The following is a 21,397-nucleotide window of genomic DNA, read 5'->3' as shown; positions in this document are numbered from 1 at the left end:
TACAGATGTATGTAAATGCAGGTATTTGTTTGTGTGATGTGTGTGCATATTTCTTGTGTTTGTACCAATACTCTTGAGTATTATGTTTGCTATATTTGTAGAATATACTTGAGACATGCTCTCTGCAAAGTATGAGAGTGTTTTGTCACTCCAATTTTTATTTATTGGGGTTTAAATATAAATTTTAGAGAGTATACAAAAAAGAATGACTAGAAATAGCTAGTCGATCACCGGGGTGACATTGTGTGTACCAGGAATATGTGAGTTAGTATCATAGTTTTTGCTTCTTCTTTTTTTTTTGTGCTTTTTACACTCTTAGAGCACTCTACTGTCTACCCACAGTCACCTGTCAATCACAGATAATCTCATTCTTGAATGTGAACTTATGATAACTGCAGAGACTCCAACCCAAAGTACCTTCTGATCTGGAGATTCTCCCGCCTGAAACCCCTAGCAAATGGGAGACTCAAAGTTGATGTGTGCGAAGCGCGAAATTCCCAGGGTTCTAGATGCTCTCTGGTGCTATCTACGGCTTATTTTTTCAACATACGATAGAAACATGTAAGAAGTCCTTTCCAACGGGAGACAGAGAGCCAGGGCGGGAGAAATTAAATCTCAAACGGGAGAACGGGAGATTTTGCAAAAATGGGTTTTCGGCGGGAGATCTCCCGTCGAAAACGGGAGAGTTGGAGTCTCTGTAACTGAAGTGCTGTTTTTATCACAGTCATTGACTGTGAGCTCAATGTGCAGCCCCAAGTCTCCACTGGTGCCTTACTGAGATGGTTGTCTCAGGGATCAACAGCAATATGTAGTGTGGACATGAGTTTGCATGTTATGGGAATTGAGGGGGGGGGGATGGGTTCAACCTGCCTTATGTTCCCATGTATTCCACACACTTTATTCATGTAACCCGTTGAAGACTAGTCCCGCGTATACTCATGCAGGTGTCTATGGGAAATGTGTGTTATAGCAAAATCAGCCCATCCTCAATAGGTTAATAGTAGTTTCTGTTGGTTGTGAAAGTAATTTGAACATCACATACTCCATAATTCATTCTATTTTCAGTACTGCTATTATTACAGTATGTCTGTTTGTATACATATGAATGCATGTATGTAGGTATGTTTATGCAGGAATTGCCTATGTTGACGAACAAAACCGAATCTTAATGTGCCTTTGGAAGACATTTGACACACAGGAAATCAAGCTGCCTATCAAATCAATACGTTGATACCCGCAGGGCCAAAACATGCTAAATTTACAAGTCTAAGCAACAAACAGAGAAATTAGTGTACAAACACATCGGCAGCCACAGAATGTGCAATTGTACTTTAAAAAGAAGCCTTTCTGAGAAAGTCTTGAGAGGAACTTATTTGGTATGCAATGTGGGTACAAATGGCAATTTCCCTCCTCCAAGGCAAATGAGTCAAATTTCATAATCACGGGCAGTTGAGAATTGAGCGATGAATAAAATATGACGGTGCAATTTGATGTTGGTCTTTTGAATAGATGCCACGTTAAAGCAATGATTTTAGAAATCAGATGGAGGGGAGGGGGTTGTACAAACAGTAAAATGGTGGTTTTTGTGCTGTTGTTTTTTGTTATTATTTATATGAGGTAATATAAGTGTGTATATCAAGTGGAAGGTTTATGAAATACCAGGCAGGGATACACACTGATTATCAACAAAATGATTTCCTGAAAATACTTTCCCTGCGTTGTCATCAAACTGTAATTTCTTGACCGGTGTCTAATTCTTAGTTTTCGGCGTACCATTTGTATATCTTTTGTGCTCTATCACACATCAATTCTCTGTATTTTGATAACTTTCCCTTACTTTAGCATCAATAGTCCCAGTGGGAGGTTTCTGTGTCGGCTGTATAATGAAGGTTCCTTCTGATCGTTTGCTGATGTAGTATGCATGAAACATGAAGAGGAAGACAGCATGTGCTGCCTACAAGATTCTTCAATGTATTGTTACTTAATGTCTCTGGGGTGACAAGACCCATTTATTTCAAAATCATGAATTTTCAGGAGAGCAAATATTTTGTTTCTCCCATTTTTGAACTGATTTTTTAACATTGATGAACTGAAGTTCTTGTTTCGCTGAAAGCATATGCCACCATCACATGAATGTGTTGCCAGCATAAAATGCAAAGATCCAAGAATACAAGATACAACATGGATTTTAATGAAATATAGATTGGAAGGAAACCTGGGCTGGGTGGGGTATAGAAGTAGATCAGCCATTTTGACGAGTAACAGGATAGTGGCTGATGGACGATCCAATCTTATGCGCTTAATACCTGATAGGGCTTCCTGACCCCTAAGCTGTTGTAATCACATCCAAATGAATTGACGCATTCTCCAATCCCTATGGGCCAAAGAGAAATGGTGGGGGTAACCATGGCAACAAGTATGTTTGTTTGTGGTGCTGTGGTATAAGGAGATATGGTACAATTTTCCCCGGGCTGTTATGTTGCTTGCCAAAAGTGGACGGCTTTACCCCATGCATTAACAATGAATGTACAGGTGCATTCTGTGGAGCTGCATAAATAATCTTCGCCCATGGTAAATTTGAGATATCCCACATCCCCAGTGGACCCAAACAGATTGGGTAGTATGTAACCATGGCAACAATGTGCTCATCTGTTTGTTTGGAGTGGTGCAGTGTACATCTAGCCATCCAGTCGTGGGAGAAGGTTGTGGTATAGTGTTGCTCCATCTCATTCCTACTCATTTTCTTTCATTTACACTGTAGAGAAAGATTTGCCAGTTATACTTCATTACTTCTAACCCGTTGAGGATGAGTCCCAAGTATACTCGGGCAGGTGTCTATGGGAAATGCATGTTGTAGCAAAATCAAACCGTCCTGAATGGGTTAATGAGCTGAGAAGATACTACGGTGCTAAGATGTTTGGAAGTAATTGAATTATTGTCTTGTCAAACCTTTGTACCTAAATATCCACCATGTCTCCATATCTTGCTGAAATATGGACTAAATATTCACCTTCAAAGTTTTTTCTTTGCTTTTTTTTTTCATTCAACTGACTGCGAAAACACACTGTTGCTCTCCTTCTCAAATTAGAACACCATGGGGACTGGAATGCTGCCAAAACACACTCTGTGTATGTAATGTACCTGTTTTGAATTAAATTGAATTGAAATTATTTCTCATATTTCTGCAAAGCAATAGAATGAAATACATATGACTAAACAAAACAATTTTAAAAAATCATTGAAATACATTTTGAAACAGAGAAGCAAATTATAGTTCAGTAAATGCAATGATGTATTGGCAAATACATATAACAAGATAACATTTCGATAAATGGCAAAACCAAAGCTTACTTTCCATTACAAAAAAAAAAAGGTGTGAAATATGATGCCTCTAAATAAAAAAACAAACAAACTTGAACTTCAGCAACCAATGTAGTAGGGAGTATATCAGTAGTTTGCAATTTCCACTGTCATGTTCAAGTTGACCTATAGGCAATTAGTAAAGCAAAACATGAAGAATGTGAAAAATTTCATCCAAATCAGATTGTGAATAAGAAAATTATGGCAATCTAATATATGTTTCATAATAGATTTGTGAAACTTTCAAGTATCATAAGTTTCTTATGTCAGCAAGAAAAAAAAGGAAGATGCTGTCAACCTGTCTTGGGCTGTATGTTCAAGTTCAGAGGAAAGTCCTGTAGGATTATGAGCAACATGGATTTTCTGCAGTCAGCAGTATAGGTATATCTCTGCATCATTCATAGCTGTTGCATATACATGTAATGTTCCATATGCAGTTGTACAATGTATGCATGAAGGCGTGTGTGTAGTCACAGAGTACAGTGAACCTCTTTTTGCTGACTCCATTCCCTGTGAGACTCTCAGAATCCCATAGACTTTACACAGGGCCCACCAGGAATATAGAGGCATGGGGTTAAGCAAAATGAATTCTAGAGTGCTGAAATGCTGAAGATGTATTTTATTTCTAAGTATTAAGAGGCAGAGACCTCTTGAGTATGTCTCTCAAAGGCTGTAAAGTCTCATGATCGTGTGAAACATGTGAACATCTGTCCTGTATATTCTGAAGAGTTTGCAGCTTTGCTGATGTCAAATGGAACCCCCCCTGGTGTATTCATATCAGGGTAAGATCAGACCTTGGGGAGCAGCAAATATAGACGAGTTCCTCTCTTTGATCCCCCCCCCCCCCCCCACTTCCTCTGTCAACCAACATCTCCAACTTCACACTCCAAGCCAGAGAATTTTGACCTTGCCAATTTGACGAGGTTCCACCGTACTGAAGCACACGCTATGTTTACCTTTCCTGTGGTTTCTTGTTACATTTTCTCTTTCAGTGTGTTTTCTTCATTTCCTTCTCTGCCTGTGACATGCCTTTGTGTGTCAACTGAGGATGTTTGCTGATGATGGTGTGTGTGTGTGGGGGGGGGGGGGGGTGGATGGGGGAATGGATGGGGACAGGGTTGGTACTGGCTGGTGGGAAGAATGTTTGAGAGAGGAGAAAGTGGTTGTTATTTTTCTTGTGTAGTGATGAGAGTTTGATTTTTGGTTTCTTTGAAGGGGGCTGCTAGGGTTCTGGAGTGTATGTGTTTTTGTATGTTAGTGTGAGCTAGTGTATTTTGGTGCTATGGGTGTGTGTGTGTTCATATGTGTGTATGTGTGTGTTCATATGTGTGTATGTGTATTGAGTTATTAGACACAGAAAAATTATGAGTTTACATGAAAACTTTTTTATGCGAATAAAAATGTTACGTTGTTTTGTTAAAAAAAAAGAAGACATACAGGCTCTGAAATGTTGTGTGAAGCAATATCTGTATAATCACTCATTCAAAATGCTGATATTGTTGAATTTCAACTTTCTCATCAGTTACAGTGTTCATTAATGATACTGTATTGACATGTGGACCATAAAACCGGTTTAAATAAACTTGTAGACACTATAAGAATGGTCCCACAAGTCCAGTGATGATGTATTTTATTGAACACTGAAGCTGATTAATTTACAGATGCTTTTTCTTTTGTTCTTTCTACAAGATGAATGAATTGTGCATGTAACTTTGATACTGTCAGCTTCATAAGTGTTTTTTCAATTTGCCAACTTCCATTTCTTCTTTCTTAAAACATTGACTAGCCCTATGTTAATAGATTTATTCCCATAGAGTACAGATCAAGTTGTCAAAAGTTTAACATACTTGATGAGATAACGTCCAGTCCTTTGCACTCACTCTGCCTCGTACAGGCAATCCAGAACCAGTTTGAACAGAAGAGGCTGGAGATTGAAAAGCTGAATCGCGATGCGCAGCAGCTGAGCACCGGGGGCGCCAGGCAGGTTGCCGAGCCGGTGATGCTGCGCGTGAACACCAGGTGGCGAGAAATCGAGGGACACTTTGCCCAGTTCCGGAAACCCGTCCGCGAGGAGGTGTTCGTCGAGAGGACCGTCACGGAAGTCAAGACAACTTACAAGTGAGTCTGAACTTTGTGATTTTCATCAAATTGTATTTGCTTTCATCACACAATCTAAACTGAACTTAACCCGTTGAGGACGAGTCCCGAGTGCATACTCAGACAAGTGTCTATGGGAAATGTGTGTTGTAGCGAAATCAGCCCGTCCTCAATGGGTGAAATTGTTTTCATGTATAGCCCATGACAGCAATGATATTTGTTCAACAGTTGTGGTCAAGGCAATATAAAGTTTAAAAATTCATCTTTTGTTGATTATGATATTTTCATCTTTGAGATACAAAGGACTGTTGAATGAAGGTGACAGGCAGGTGAAATGCTAATTGTTTGATAAAACCCATGTGCCTCTCTTCAATCCATGCCTATGATGTAAAATAATAATCACAGATCTTGAATTATTATTTCACTAAATTGAAAAATGTTTTGAATACTGCAATGTAAAAGTATTTCTTTAGCTATACTTTTTTATATTGTAGAAGTTTGAGTCAGCTTGTTTCTCACTACAGCTGAAAATAACAGCTTTTACTTTCAATATTGTATCTTTATATTAAGCAAAACCATCCTGTTCAATTTCAACAAAAGGAAGTAGAATTCACCTTTTTTTTGGGGGGGGGATCTGTCCTTTAAGCATAGAAAAAGAAAGCATTCGGCAAAATTTGAAAAAAGAAAAAAAAAAGAGTAGAGTTATTCTCTCATACAAGCTATTAAAAATTATATAAATATATGTATATATAAATGTACAATACTGTATGTATATATTCATGGGAAGACAATGTGTAAGTACGTTGAAGTGAGGTATACCCCGAGACCGTCAGTACATTCTTCACCCCCCCCCCTCCTTTTTTTTTTCACCTCCCTCTCCTCCTTCTCACTCAGTTGACACTAAGGTCTCCTTTATTTGATTGAGGCAATCACTTGCGCTTATGAATGCGTCGGTACAATCTCAGTTAAGCCCGCGGGAATCACTCCCCGGTCCTGCTAAAAAATGTATGCACCGTTCCACCCTTCTTCTTTTCCCCTTTTCCATTTATTTCCCTCCATATCTTATTCATTAATTTCTCATTGCTTCATTTATTTCTATCGTCCCCTCCAAATTTTTATATTCATCTCTTTCTTTCTCCCCCTTTTCTCTTGTGCATTTGCCTCCAAGGTTCGAAGAGGCTACCATAGAATCCGAGCCGGCTCCCGCACCACCGCCGTCGGCTGACTTCAGCTTGCTGCTGTCAGAGGCCAATGCACTCTCGGATAGGGTGGCCAGCACTGGGGAGAAGCTGAAGGTGCCCGAACTAACGGGCGCAGCCTTCGAGAGCTTCTCCTTGCAGGAGGACCATCTAAAGGTGAGCGACCTATTTGTAAAAATTGACAGCCAGGGCCAATTTCATGGCAGAAGGGCAAATTTTTGCAGTGTCAAGGAATTAAAAAAAAAACAAAGAAAAAAGCACAACCCTAAAACAAATTGCACATGAAATAAAGTCATAAGTCACTGGAGTATAACTGCTCAATGAAAACACTTTAAGACAGTGATTTCAATTTGCAGTCATATGTTTTTATTGCATTACACTTCTGTGGACATGTGTCCTTCTGCCACTGAGGATAAAGTGAGTGGATTGCGTGCTTGTGTGTGTGTGGAGTGTTGTATAAAATTTAACCGTTCTGATGCCATGGTGACGACGCAAAGTTTATATCTTTATATTCTGCCACAGATTAAATTCAGTTCATCAAATTGTTAACCTTTTAAACTAGTAGAAACATTGTTTTATATGTGTGATTGAGAGTAAGTGCATGGTCTGCATTTATCATATTTTTAAGTGCACTTTGCAAGGTGTAATGGTTCTTTGATTAAGAGCAGTGTAAATGATATCATTTAGAGAATGCCACAATAAAACAAGTTTTCTTTGCTCCTATCGCTCTGTTGAAGAGATGGTCAAGTGGCATTGTAAGGGTTGAGTTTATTTTTTGTCATGTAATCTTTAGACATTGGCATGGCAATTTCGTTGTATATGGATGTTTGAATGATCAATGAAAGGTGATTGTTACTGCTACAGTGTGTAGCAAACTTCATGATGTGGCAATTGACTGGAAATTTGACATTGAGGAATCGAATCAGTGTGCTATGGGGGACTGTCTGCGTATCAAAACATTGGTAGTGAAAGGAATGTGAATTGCAAGTGAGCTGTTTGTGATTACCAGGTTCACTTTCTTCTGTCAGGAAATTTTATATTGGAGATATTTTGAGAAGTTGATGTATTGATAAGTGTATTGATTGTTTCTGGCAATGAGGATGGTGGTGGTAAGTGAAATTTGCTGCAGTTCGAAGTATGTTGTTTGGTGTGCAGTGTGGGTGGTGGTTGACAGCCCTACCAAAGCCATTTGCTCACTTCACTCATGTTTGTTGCTGCCACTGATTATATTGTTGCAGATAATCCCATTGTAGAATGTCTGAAGTTGCCATTGGGGCAGACACAATCTGAAAGATGTGGTTGCCATTATCTCTGCCACCATTACCACTGGCAACTTTCCTGTATGCAATGTCGTTGGATTTTTTACAACAGCAGTCCTTAGAAGGCTACATGTATGTGTTGCATGTTTAACTCTGTCTCATACAATTAATGATTATGGTGCTGCCAGATCATTGTTTTGCTTGATCATCAGTCTCATTTTGAAAGTACAGCATTTAAAAAAAAATATCAAATTGCAGTTTAAGGCACATATTTTGGTTTGATGTTGTTCATTCACTAACTGACATCGCACCAGGTGTTGTCAAGCCACTGGCCTAAGTTCTATCATTATTTTTTTTTAATGCAGACTGGTATTATGAATCATATCATTAACAGAAACTTCTCAAAGTTTATGAAGCACTATACAAAGTTCCCAATTAGGTTCTAGAAAGTGAGGCTCCTCAATATTGTCTCATATTGACATCCTTCATCATACTGTACGGAAATCTTGCCCAACTCGCCAATTATTTTGGCAAATAGAAGCTGGTGTGGTATTTACTCAAACAGCAGCCTGATGTTTACGTGCAAACAGCCCCCCCCCCCCCTCGCCTTACCCTGTTTACGGCAGCACTCAGAAGAAGATTAACAACTTCCAGGGGGATGATTTGGCCAGAAAGCGCGGTGCGTCATTATCGGCCCTTTTGAGACGGTTTCCCGTTTCGAGTGCGTGCTTTCACCGAACTATCCACTGTCGAGAGTGCTAAGAGATAAAGCGTCAAATTCCTAATAATCGAAATCATTCATATTCTTTTGTTGTTGTCCTTTTTTTTGCCTAATAGGAGATGGCACCTTTCGTTGTTTTATTTCTCTCTCTCTTTTCATGTATGTCACAGTTGATAGCATTCATCACGAGATCCACTTAGCAGGCGACAGAGAGGCGTTGTTTGTCTGATTAGATTTCGCGGTATGTTGAGACGGCGAGAATGAAAGCCGCACCAGATATTCCTGACTCAGAAGATTGAACATTTTGTCATGTTTTATTTTTTGAGGGTATATATTTATGTTAGTGTACATCGGTCTGTTCTCTCTGCCGGTTGGAATGAGGAGTTTTGAGAAGAACTTAAATGTAGTGATAAAAGAACATTGATAACATTGACATTGTTTCAATACCTTTTAGAGAAACTGTCTGAAGCTGATTTGTGTGAGCTTGAGAACACAAAGTTGATATTTCTTTTATTGCTAAGAACACAGTGAAAAATGGATTACTGTACTTCAAATTAATTCCATATATCCCTTGAAGAAACTATTCCAGAATGAATGCTAAATTCAACTTTCAAATAATGCAGCAGAGAAGAGCTTGTAAAGCATCTTATTTTTTCGCCCAACTACCCTACATAAGAATGCAGATGTTAAGAACTTTTCATCCGATGATGATGCAGTCTCGTCTCCCATGGCAACTAGTCAGGAGAAGATAGCGGGATAGCGAGCTGTGATTAGTATTGGTTTAATCTGTGGCAAGGGAGGATTCAGTTTTTAGGATAGGAAACAGTGAAGAACCCAGGAGGAGGAGGAGGAGGAGGAGGAGGTGATAGGGGAGGAATGGGCAGAGAATGATGACCTGATCCCCTGTATCCCACAAAGCCGAGATGCTTAACCCATTATCGACCGATTACTGGTCTCCGCGGACCCCAGAGATCAAATTTGAACGCTCCTCGGGGTCTAGTGGGGCTGTTTCACTGTAATCGATACTGCAACCTGTTTCCCCAGCTCCATTCCAAAAAATGTTAAGATTTGAAGGAGATTCAATGACAGCACGAGGAAAAAGGGGCGGGGACGGGGGTAGGGGAGGATCGGGTTTTGACTTCGATTATTGTGGCGTGTCTTCTCGCAGAGAAACGACATGAAGTGTGTTGTCTCTAGAGATGGGATGGTACGGCTGTGTTTGCACATGCAGCCACGTGTACTCCCTGGGAAAAAAAAAAGAAAGAAAAAAAGTGCTGTCCGGCATCCATTTCGCGGTATTTGGGGTAATGGTGCTCAAAGACGGTGCTGGGTGAGTCTGCAGGGTTTCACACATAGAGGACGACGATCAGGTTTGCTGGCAGCATCACATATTCCCACACTTCTCATCCTCCTGTCTCCAGGCTGACACTCCTCTATAGTATTGAGGCAGCAAGGCAGCGATACTCTTCCACTCATTTTACTTCAGCTAATGAGTGTGGCTCTCAGAGTCTTGCATACTCTGAATATCATTCCTTTTCATTAAACCTGTCATGAACTTGAAATGTACTGCACACTGTACTAACTCTTGAATGCTATCCTGTTGTGTAATTGAAGCATTTAGTCATCTTGTTTTTCCTTGCGTAGTGGTATACAAGGTTCATACTCAACAGCATTGCATTCACTGAAAGGATCGTTGCACAGAACTCAACATATACGATAGTGCTTTTAAACTTGAAAGGAAATATGTATTCGTATGCAGATAGATTCTTTTGGAAAGATTAGATAGATAGGAAGAAGGCAAGCCAAGCTATTATGTGAGTAAAATGACACACATCAAAAAATAAATAAATGAACAACCATCACTCTCTCTTTCACCCCTTCCTTGTGGTATGTCTGCATCATTTTTGTTTTTACCAATTGTGTGCTATTGATATTAAAAACCCTACAGCATTGTACACACTGTCCAAAGTCATGGCACAGAAAAGGTTAATGATCCTCACAAGCATTATACTTCACCTCTGCCTATCATACAGCCATAAACTGTCTGTCTTGAAAGACTGTTGGTTATGAAAAAAGAAAAGAAGAATGTGCTTTTTCTGAACTCAAGAGATGTTGCTGTATCAAATTTGGTTTCTGTCTTCAGACATTTCAACAAACACAGTGAAAAAAAACACATTTGTAGTGTACATAATATGTGTGACAAGATGAAATACACCTTGACTACTAACTGTGATATTGTATGTTAGTCTTCATACTCTTCTTAACCTTTAGAGGATGAGTCCCAGGTATACTTTGGCAGGTGTCTATGGGAAATGTGTGTTGTAGCAAAATTAGCCCATCCTCAACGGGTTAAAAACTCCATCTCTCTGAACTGTTTCATGGTCATGCTCAAGGTGAATATGATGATAACTCCTTCCAAATGTACCAGCACGCCACAAACATTTTTTTTTTTCAAGTGTGATCTATCAAGACCATGTTTGTAGAGATGCAGAGAGAGAGAGAGAGAAAGGTATGATAAATAGAGAGAGAGAGAGAGAGAAGGGACAGAGAGAAGTGAAGAAGAATAAAGGGAGAAAGAGTTAGAAGTTCAGGCAGAGTAACATAGTCGGGGAAAGATATCCGGGAAGGTAAAAAGAGTGAGGAAAGTGCAGTGAACTCATCCTGGTTGATGTGATGAACACCCGTATCAAGTATGTTATTGGTCTCTACTTGTCTCCACTCCCCCCCCCCCCCTCCATCCATTTTTCCTGTGTCAAATGCAGATGTTTGCCAACCTCGAGTATGCGATACCTACAAAGTAAAGTTACCAACTGTCCACCGTGGTTCCTCGACTCCACGCTAGGTGCCCCAGTACCAACAAAATGAAGGGATTTTGACTCAAAGCTATCAGAACTCACGAGTAGCTATCACAAACGGACCTTTTTTTTTTCTTTTGAGAGGGAGGGGGGGGGGGGGAATTTAGGGTTACTTTTTTTTTGGGGGGGGGGAGGAGAAGCTAGGATGAAAGGTATGGTGGAAAGAGTTTAACTTGCCAAACATGAGAAAAATTAAAAATACCCAATATTCCATTGGACAGGAAAATGCATTCAATTCATTACATGCAACTCTGTTGTCATGAAAACAAAGCTGGAATTTCTGGGAAATTAACTCTCTCACTATATGAGAGAGACATTTATTTGTGCGTACTTGATTTATACTTTCGTACATTCAAATTCAATCCCAAAGTATATTAAAGCAAATCAGGAGGGTGTTCCATAAAGCTGTTTTTAAAGTTACAAACGACTTAAGAACGACTGGAACACGTTCTGATGTGCTATACTTATCAGAATTGCAATAATTCAGCACAAGAACTGATCACCAGTCATTCTTAAGTCATTTGTAACTTTAGGAACAGCTTTATGAAATACCCCCAGGTATACAGTGAAAATACTACATGTATGTGATAGAGGTCACACACACAAGTACAAGGATATTTGGAGAGACAAAAAGCGGACTGGTAATGAATTGGAAAGAAACATAAGCTTGAAAAGGAGCAAAAGAACAAAGGGATTGCACAGGTGCAGCAGCTGTGAAAATACCATTAACACCTTTTAACAAGTGAAGTATGTCTTTGATACCTTTTAGCAACTCATTGTCAAACATTTAGAGCAGCCTGAACCAGAAGAAAAAAAAGGCATGGATGATAGAATGAAGGAATTGGACAAGATGGGTGGATGTAAAATATGCCATTAATACCTTTTAGCAACACTTTGTCAGTCATTTAAGGCAGCCTGAACCGGCAAAATGCACTTTTTACCCCCAGATTGATATCAAACTACTCCGCTGAGTCTCTTAGTAGCATACCGAAGCCATTTGGGGGGGGGGGGGGGGCAGCTTCAATCACATGTCCCTGAGAAAATATCCTCCTTGTCAGTGTTTATGATCTGAACTTTGTTTGAACCACCTTTTTTTTAAATCAATAAGTTCATCTTTTGTTTATCTTGGTAAAATTCTGCAGCCAAGTGTATCACCTTTGTTTTTGTATGTAGTGGTCGTACAGGTCCTTTTTTGTTTTCATCCGATAAATTTCTAAGAAAATGCATATACATACATGTACAGTTCAGATAACAGTAAAGCAGACATTTTGTCTTGAGTTTCCACGGTAACAAGATTGTTACATTGACTGCATAGGAGTGATGTATCCTACCCTGAGTTTACAATATTATGATTTGAAATGATGTCCTCTAGATATCGCTGTTCATCACATATGCAAAATGTTTGACTATACCATGTAGTCCCATCTATGTGTGATTTTGTTTGCTCTGTTTTGAGCTATAAAGAAAGGGACCATTGCAAACATTCCTTAATGTTTAGTAACCAAGGGAATAAACTGTGATTAAGAATTTCCTCAGAGCTTTTAGCGTGTAGTCGTGCAGTCTTAACAAGCTCAAGCAAAAGCAAAAACAAATCAACAAAACGAAAAAAAAAAACTTTGGTATTAAGCAATCAGGACAGCATAGATTATCAAGCAGTACACTTTGCAGTGTGACATGTTATTGTCCATTGTGAATTATAGGACAGACGGTCAATCACCTGGAATGTCTGCATAGAGAAAGCACAAAAACATTGAAGAAACATGCTTGAAAAAAAGAACAGAAATCAGAACAGGAACTGTGACAACAAAAAAAATCACACATGTCGCTAAGCAACCAGCTTAGTAATGATATTGATTTGATCTGGCCAAGTATTGCCCAAAATAATGTGGTAAACATGTCATGAACAATTTATGCCAAGGGATTTCACAACACTTAGGAGATTATGATGCTCATTCCCAATTTCAAGAAATGATTGAAAATGGGATGGAAAAAGCATTCTCCTCCAGTTAATGTAAAAAGGTCTGCGCTGCCAGAGTACTAGAAAGACAAATTTGATGTTTCCCAAAGATATGAAAAGCAATTATGTTTTGTGATATTAATGTTGAGGAATAATGATACTTATAGAATATGGTCTTATTTTCCCAGGGTAGCCTCTTCAGTGTTACCGCTGCTCTACCAGAGGGCCCTGTCATTGGTATTACCCCATTGTTACCAGGTACCATTATTACGCCTGGATGGTAGAGGAATATCTTGGGATAGAATCACATTGTCAGAGTACGAAGGCTCTTGGCAGGAGTTGAACCCGGGAACTTCTGTTTCAAAGTCTAGAGTCCACTATACTACAGTACCCACAGTAATGACACTACACATCATATCCAAAAGTGAAGTTCAGAAGGGCTGGGGAATACTGTAAAAGTGGAAATTTTGACTACACATCATACTGTAAAAGTGGAAATTTTGACTACACATCATATCCAAAAGTGAAGTTCAGAAGGGCTGGGGAATACTGTAAAAGTGGAAATTTTGACGGTGTTGAAATTTTTGCGCATTTCGCGCAACCAGAAACTAGCGCGAAAATTAAAGCACGCGAATATTTTTGCTTGCCATATGTTCCTGTGCGTGATGTCTTGATTCCGCGGAATTAAAAACACGCGAAACTCTTCTTACCCGGCCAAGCGCGAAAAATTACTCGCGCGAAAATATCCACTTTTACAGTATAAGAGACACCTCATGTCAACTGATTGCGTCAGTTACCGTAAAACCAGAGATATGTGTGCATTTTGATGTTTCGTGAACACAAGGGCCAAAATTCGCAAAATTAAAGTGCATGTAAAAGCTCTTGTCTACACCATATCTGCATTGAATGCCAGTGGCAATTCACGGAAATTTCATGCCATGAACATTTCTTGCTGGACAGTACATGGGGTTAGATACAGCAGAAAAGCTCACGCAGAAACTACTACTTTGTGTGTATTGACTTGAAATATGTGACAATGCGTGATATTGAGGCAGAAGGGAATATGTAACACTTCACTGCAGCCGGTCTACATTCATACACAAATAATGGGGTACTGTCAAACAAATAGTAAGAAAATGTTACCCTTTGCCGCACGTGGTGTATAATATACTGGACTGTATAGTTTTTTCCTTCTGATCTGCATTGTGCATTTTGATGCATTGGAACTTAATCAAGAGGGGTAGACTTCAATAGGGATATCTTTTTAAGGAAGAATTGGAGCATGAGGCTATATACAATAATATCTTGCCCTGGAGGGCAGTATAACAGTGGCAAAATCTGTGTGGGGTTGTGTCAAAGTCCCCATATTAAATTCTCTCTATGTTCCTGTTTTTTAATAAACTGATTTCATTCTCGCTTGCTGTGATTGGAGATGACAGGTTCAGGAATAGTTCTCTCAACCTGAATTACGTGTTAATATGGAGAAAATAGGAAGGAGATTAAGCTATAGTAAAAGAGTAAGAGGAAGGAGCTGAATTGAAATGCTTATATAATAAAGCTGAGAAAAATGTTAATATGGTCCGTGAATAATTAAATCTTTTTTAAGTAAAAAGAAGGATCAGGCATGTGAGAGTGCAGCTAAATACCTTTATCAAAAAAAGGAGAGAAGAAGAAAAAGAGGGAAAAACACCAAAGGTGGCGGTGTTGGTGGCAATTAAGTGCAGCTGCCAGAGGCACGGATTTTTCTTTAATATCTTTTTTTCCCCTCTTTTATTTTTAAATATAAAGGAATTGCCCTTATTTACTGGATTTGGTGCCGGCTTGAAAAATTAAAAAGGTGGACTTTAAGTTAATGGGAGGAGCTGCTTTATGACTTGGGTTGGCACTCAGTCAACTCCCTCCCTTTGATGGCATAACGCTGCATGTCCGCTCTCGACACATTTTAACTTGTCCGTGGTTTGTCTGCGATTCCACCACAGTGCGCGGCTGCTATCTGCGGAGGCTGTGAAATTTGTAACAACTTATTCTCATGAATTGATTAATCTTCCCCTACTTGGATTCCAGGAAAAATCGGCAGCACATTTTCCTCTCCTCTCCACAGTGATTCAGCTTCCAATCGATTTCGCCGACCATTTTGAATGTTTTCTGCGGAATGTGGTTTTTGCCGCTACAGACAGTCGCTATGGAGATGAAGGACACAGTCTCATGCTGTGGAGAAGGTTGGACAATTTCTCCTGCATCTTCACTTATATTCTGTTTGAGCTTTGTCCTGTGGTTTCCACATTTTTAGCTTTTTTTATGTTGGGCAGTGTGGAGGTTTAATCATAGATACACATGTATACGTTTTACCTTTGTCAATGTTTTGCAAAATGCAGAGTGATGTACCTGCTTCAATGATTATGGGACTTGTTGTGACATCTGTTTGTGGTAATTATAAAAAAAAATCAGATGTTTGGGCATGTATATTATAATTTGGAGTCAGGGATTTGTGAAAAAGCAGCTCTAAAAGGAGGTCACGTCCTGAAATGCAAAATGATAAAAAGAAAAAAATCATCTGGATGAGTGGTTGTGTGGTGGAGGTTAGATGGATCCCAGAAACAATTTTCATCTTCTGTCACTATGCAGGAGTAATAGCTGAGACTATATCTCGTGCCTAACCCACCCTGGGGGTATTTCTGGCTGGACAGATGAATGCCCTGGGCGGGTCTTGACGGTACGTGTATGAATTTATCCCCTCCGACGTGGCTCTCTCACATGGCTCAATATCATCCTTTTGTCAATATGAAAACAGTTGGTGCTGGGCCGAGGGTGGTGGTGGTGGGGGGGGGGGGGTACTTTTCTTAGTTTAATCATGGCTTGGTGAAGCACACACAATGGGATAGGTGCACATTTTGATAAAGATATTATATGGTTAATCAGAAATTGGTATGATACGGGGATGCCCTGAACAGATAGCTGACAACCCTGAAGGAATTTATTTCATTTCTGTCGAGACTCTATTCTCTATTTGTACTCTCATTTCTTCCTTTCTTTCTGTATTTTCTTGTCACTTCTCCTCTTCTCCCATCCTTCTTTCTTTTCTCTCTCGGTCTCTCTTTATTTGTTATGTTCCGCACTAACTTACATCCAATGGTCTCATCTCCTCCGGTCTTGGGAACTGTTAAACAAGAGATTGGCATCGGGTGGAGCTGGAGGATGTAGGCTTCTGCTCCGGGGTGCAATATTCATTGTTGGTAGGGAGGCCAGAACTCTTGAGAGTGGGTGCCCGAAGCCTCCGCAAGGTGTAGCCGTAAAGGGGAAGAGAAGAAAAGAGGGAGGCAGGCCTTGTTTTGATTCATTTCATGTCTCAAGTCTTGCAGGACTTTTACCATCATAATTTTGGATGTGTGTGCATGTGTGTGTGTGTGTGTGTGTGTGTGTGTGTGTGAGTGTGGAGTGTGTGTTTACACTGGTTGAATTTCTCGTCAATTTCCGCGAGCGTTCTCGATACCCATTGCTCTTTCTCTGTCTTCTCAAGTCATGTTTTGCTTTAGTGACCCTTCAAGGGAAAACCGTCTTTATTTGTTTGACTACAAAAAAAAAATAAAGGTGAGCTAGGAGGTTGAAAAAGAGAGATAGAGGGGGAGGGGAGAGAAAAAGGAAAGAGAAAATGAATATTAAGGGAAAACAGAATAAACTGTCTAGCATTGTCTTTTAAACAGTGTCAGGGTGAAAGCAGGAGCTCTTGTTTTTTTCTTCTTCTGAAGGAGGTGAGGTGCTCGGGTGTTAATAAGGGAAAGAAAAAAGAGATAGACAAAGACAAGTAGAAGAGATGGAGAAAGAAAAGGAGAGAGAGAAACAGAGAGAGCTGGAGGGTTGAAGGGAGGCGTAGACATGGAGGATGCCTGCATATTTGCTCTGGTTGGACATTCGGCTGTCCGCTCCGTACCCTCATCGTGATTCTGATCTGTTTAGTCTCGGCGTACCTTTCCCTGGCGCTGAGGCTACTAGCCAGATAAGATAACTGTTTGCCAAAGTTTTCACCCAAGGATACTCTGCCCTCTCTTTCTTTCCTGTGTATCAGAACTTTTTTGGTTGCTGTTTGCTGTTTGAGGTAGGGGTGTATTTTTTCGTCTCCCCTCCCCACCCCTCTTTCTTTCTCCCTATGGGCACAACAGCTATCTCTCTGCCTTTCTTTTTGATGAGAGCTAGGGAGGTGTTTTGCTGTTTTATTGTTGTTGGGAAACCTGGACAGGTAGACATGTTGAAACAGTGAGGAATACAGACAAATCTTTCGGGTGGTTTTGTTATTCCATATGGAGTCATTAACTCTAGCGTGCAACTTTTTTCTTCTTTCTCTTGTAATATTTTACTGCATTTACTGCGTGATATACATGGAATTCTTCACCCTGTGACTCGATACTTATTCTAATGGTGATGCGATTCTGATGACGGTCCCCAGGAACGTTATCCCTGGATGTGGACTATGGATGTTGGTAGAGCCATCCTGCTCATCATCGTCATGGCTATTTGCAGGAATTTGGAAGCAACCTCCAATGGATGTGGTGATTTTGCCAGGATGCGTAAGCAGGGAGAGTGAGATTATCAGCTTCTGTGAGCAAAGAATGCTGTCTGTGGATGGATCACGTAACGGAAAATGACGATATCTAGGAATGGATTCCCATCTTCGTCGGTCATGCTTTACATTTTGTGCTGGCGGGTTGTCCAAGATTTATTGGACTGCCTTTTCTATCTTTATATTCACATTAAGTGCCTATTATTCAGTCATTTTCACCGTGGCATTTCTAGCCATACATATTTCTTCCTCTCCATTGAGTTATGTAGTTTTTTTTCACTTTTTTTTGTTTGTTTATTTCTTTGGTAAAACATATTGGCATTCAGACATGTGGTTTCTATCCTAAATTCATTCATTCATTCATTCATTCATTCATTCATTCATTCATTTATGTGATTTCCATCACCAGGCAAATATATATATATATATATATATATATATATATATATATATATATATATATACATGTGTATAGCTACATTTAGAGAAAAGATTAGCATATGTGACCGTGCACCACAAAATGACCAAAAAGTCGCACACACTGATTTTGTGTGAGGACTGAAAATAGGTAAAATGGGTCAACCTAACCGATCTTGACTTTTTCATATTTTCTGAAAGAGCAAGTCTTCTTCTACATTATGCTAAAATTTGGGTTCATAAAACGGGCAGGAAAGTGTTTTTTTAGCAGTTTATCTTGAACATTTTTTGGTAGAATAGTGTGATTAGGTGTGTTTTTAGAGTCCCCTTTTCACTTCTTAAAAACCTTGTACACACTCTTCACTTTCAACTCTAATAACTTTTGAAAGGATGATGCTACTGCTTTGAAAGTTAGCATCAATTATGAACAGAAAGTGTTAATAAGGCACGCTCAATTTCAGCTTAATCTGATAATCCCTTCATTGTTGTCACTCTGGTAGTTTACATCCTGTTTTTTGTCCCATTTGTTGCACAGCGAGTGCAGCTTGGTAAAGATTTAGCGCTTGAATAGACACTGCACTACAGAGCCTCTTTTCTCAGTTCACACTTTTCCTGAGTGTGTGTTTTCTTTTCAATATTTAGATAGGTTAGGAGAGTCCATTGATTTGAGTTATACATCATTTTAAAGCTTAAAATTTGCTCTTTTAGATTATGCTCTTAACTAAAATTTCATGTCTGGCGACTTTCTGTGTGTTTTGTGATGCAGAGTCACATATATTAACAATGTACCATAAACACAGTTTTTTAAGTTTGCAAAACATTTTGAGTATTGATGAAAATGCTGGATATGGGGAGGAATACTTCACAGCAAATACCAGTAGGCTCTACAAGTGCATATTTTCATTTGATTTCTTTATCCTCTGTAAATCATAATACCCATAAACCAGGGGAGATTTCAGCAAAAAAAATTGCAGGGAATGATATGGTTCATCTTCTCTTGGTATGCTGATAGTGTTGAAACAATCATACAACTTCCTGGAAGTATACCTCCCTTCAGACTGCATAAACAAAGCTTTACCTTTTCAAGCAAAACAGTTATGACCTTCCCTGCAGTATTCGGTGATGAATCACGTGCCAGTTAGCACCAACTGACAGCAGTTAGATGTGCTCAATGTGATTTCATAGGTTTATGACATCAACAACTGTTCATTAAGTCTTTTACTGATGAATGAATGATAGCTACTGTTCCCCGCCTGCTCACTTTGAGGCAACCATGTCAAAGAGCTTTGTCAGTCTTTGATGTGCAAGTCAATGTGTTGGGACACAATTGGTTCAGTTGTTGCTTACTTAACCTGTGTCGTGCTTGAGTGCCGATTGGCACAGAAAACCCCATAGCATTGTACACACTGTTTAAAGTCCCTGGCACAGAAAAGGTTAAGCTATGTATTCACAATCCCATTGTGTTTTAAAAAGAGGGAAGAGTTCTTACCCACCTTGGTAATGTAAAATTGTCCAAATGCTATAAGTTGCAAAAATCAGGATGGTGAATATAATTCTGGATGCAGAAAGAATGGAAAGATTGAACTGGAAAAAAACATACATTTTGTATTAGTTTATGTCTTTGCTCATAGCCTGTATTTTTCTCTGATCTGTCAAATGAAGGCCTTAATAATTTACGTATTGGTTATATTTTGGTAGGCATGCATTCATTTTATATTGGTTTTATGTGGTTACTAGGCAGATAAAAGTAACAAGAAGAAGATATCAGCTTCCGGACAAGACCAGGAAGCTATGGTATCAATAGCCACTCTCCAAGGAAAATAGAAAATAAGGTTCCCCAATCTGCTTGAGGGTCATGGTTGCAACTGATTGATGATTCACAAGACTTAATGGGGTTTTATTATGTAGAGATCATATGGGCTCTGCTATCATCTTTTGATATGAACTTATTGCATACTCAGTGTGCTTTCATTGGTTAGAAAGGTCCATTCAATCACATTGTGGTATGGTTAAATCACTATCAAACTGAATCTCTTGCTTTCAGTTTCCACACTTGATATTATCTACATTGTATCCTCTATGGAATAATTTTCTGGTTAACCCTTTCTGTGCTAGGGACTTTGAAGGTTGTGTACAGTGCTATGAGGTTTTCTGTGCTGCTAGCCATTCAAAACACACAGAGGGTTAATGTGGAAAGAGCTGCACAAAATAAGCCCTGTGAAAGTCAAATAAGAAGGGTTATGAGGGTTGTAATGGAAACAAAAAAAAAGGTATGCAATTGGACAAAAAATTATCAAAAGATTTGCTGGTAGATATTTTTTTAAAAGACATTTGATAGTCAGTTTTGTCCCGCTAAACTTGACCTGAGGAATAGAAGTAACACAGGCGTATCAATTTGCCACAGTCCAACAGAAAAGACCTTGATGACACAATGGTGGGGGGGGGGGGGGGACTGGGCAGTTTCTATTATTTGACAGTATCCAGACATCCGTGCCAGTTGGCAAGCTCTTCGGTGGGTAATTTTGAAGACAAATCTGTAAGAATCTAAGACAATGAGGCAATCACAAATTGCTGTGGACGGGAAGAGGTGTTTTTTTTTTTTTTTTGCCATGTTGCGAGCTAATTTAGACTTTAATTGCATGGCCAAGCCAATGCTCCTCTGATATCAGTGTTCTGTACTTATTGATTGTCATCTAATCTTTTTGTCATTGTGGGCACATTAGCTGTGAGTTAATCCTTGAATTATATTTACAGAGAGAGTTATGACTGTATTATGTGTAATAATTGTTCGTTTACTCAGTGAACAGTCACCAATGATAACTTATTTCCCTTTTGTGTTCAAAAGGTAGCCACCATCCTATTCAGTCACCTTTATATAATCAGTTGCAGAAAAAAAAAAAACTTTACGCAGGACCTGTTTTCCCATTGTGATCACTATCTAGCAATAGGATTCTGTAATCTGGCTGTCTCAAGGTTT

The 21,397-nt window shown here is 39.3% G+C and overlaps 1 protein-coding gene across 1 annotated transcript in view; it reads left to right on the top strand.

Annotated features, from left to right (window-relative positions):
* Positions 1-18,027, top strand: part of LOC139722442 (dystrophin-like) — a 127,577-nt gene extending 109,550 nt beyond the window's left edge. Inside the window, exons 39-41 of the mRNA XM_071633736.1 lie at positions 5,255-5,478; positions 6,626-6,812; positions 17,890-18,027. Coding sequence (XP_071489837.1) covers positions 5,255-5,478; positions 6,626-6,812; positions 17,890-18,027 — 549 coding nt within the window. The remainder of the gene's footprint in view (positions 1-5,254; positions 5,479-6,625; positions 6,813-17,889) is intronic.
* Positions 18,028-21,397: the final 3,370 nt, after the last annotated feature.

The sequence above is a fragment of the Diadema antillarum genome, unplaced genomic scaffold (genome assembly GCF_040938485.1).
Source record: "Diadema antillarum isolate AM-2024a unplaced genomic scaffold, OU_Dant_1.0 scf00000165, whole genome shotgun sequence".
In the NCBI taxonomy this organism is placed as follows: domain Eukaryota; kingdom Metazoa; phylum Echinodermata; class Echinoidea; order Diadematoida; family Diadematidae; genus Diadema; species Diadema antillarum.
The sequence above is the reverse complement of the archived record's forward strand: the minus strand, read 5'-3'. Positions and strand labels throughout refer to the sequence as shown.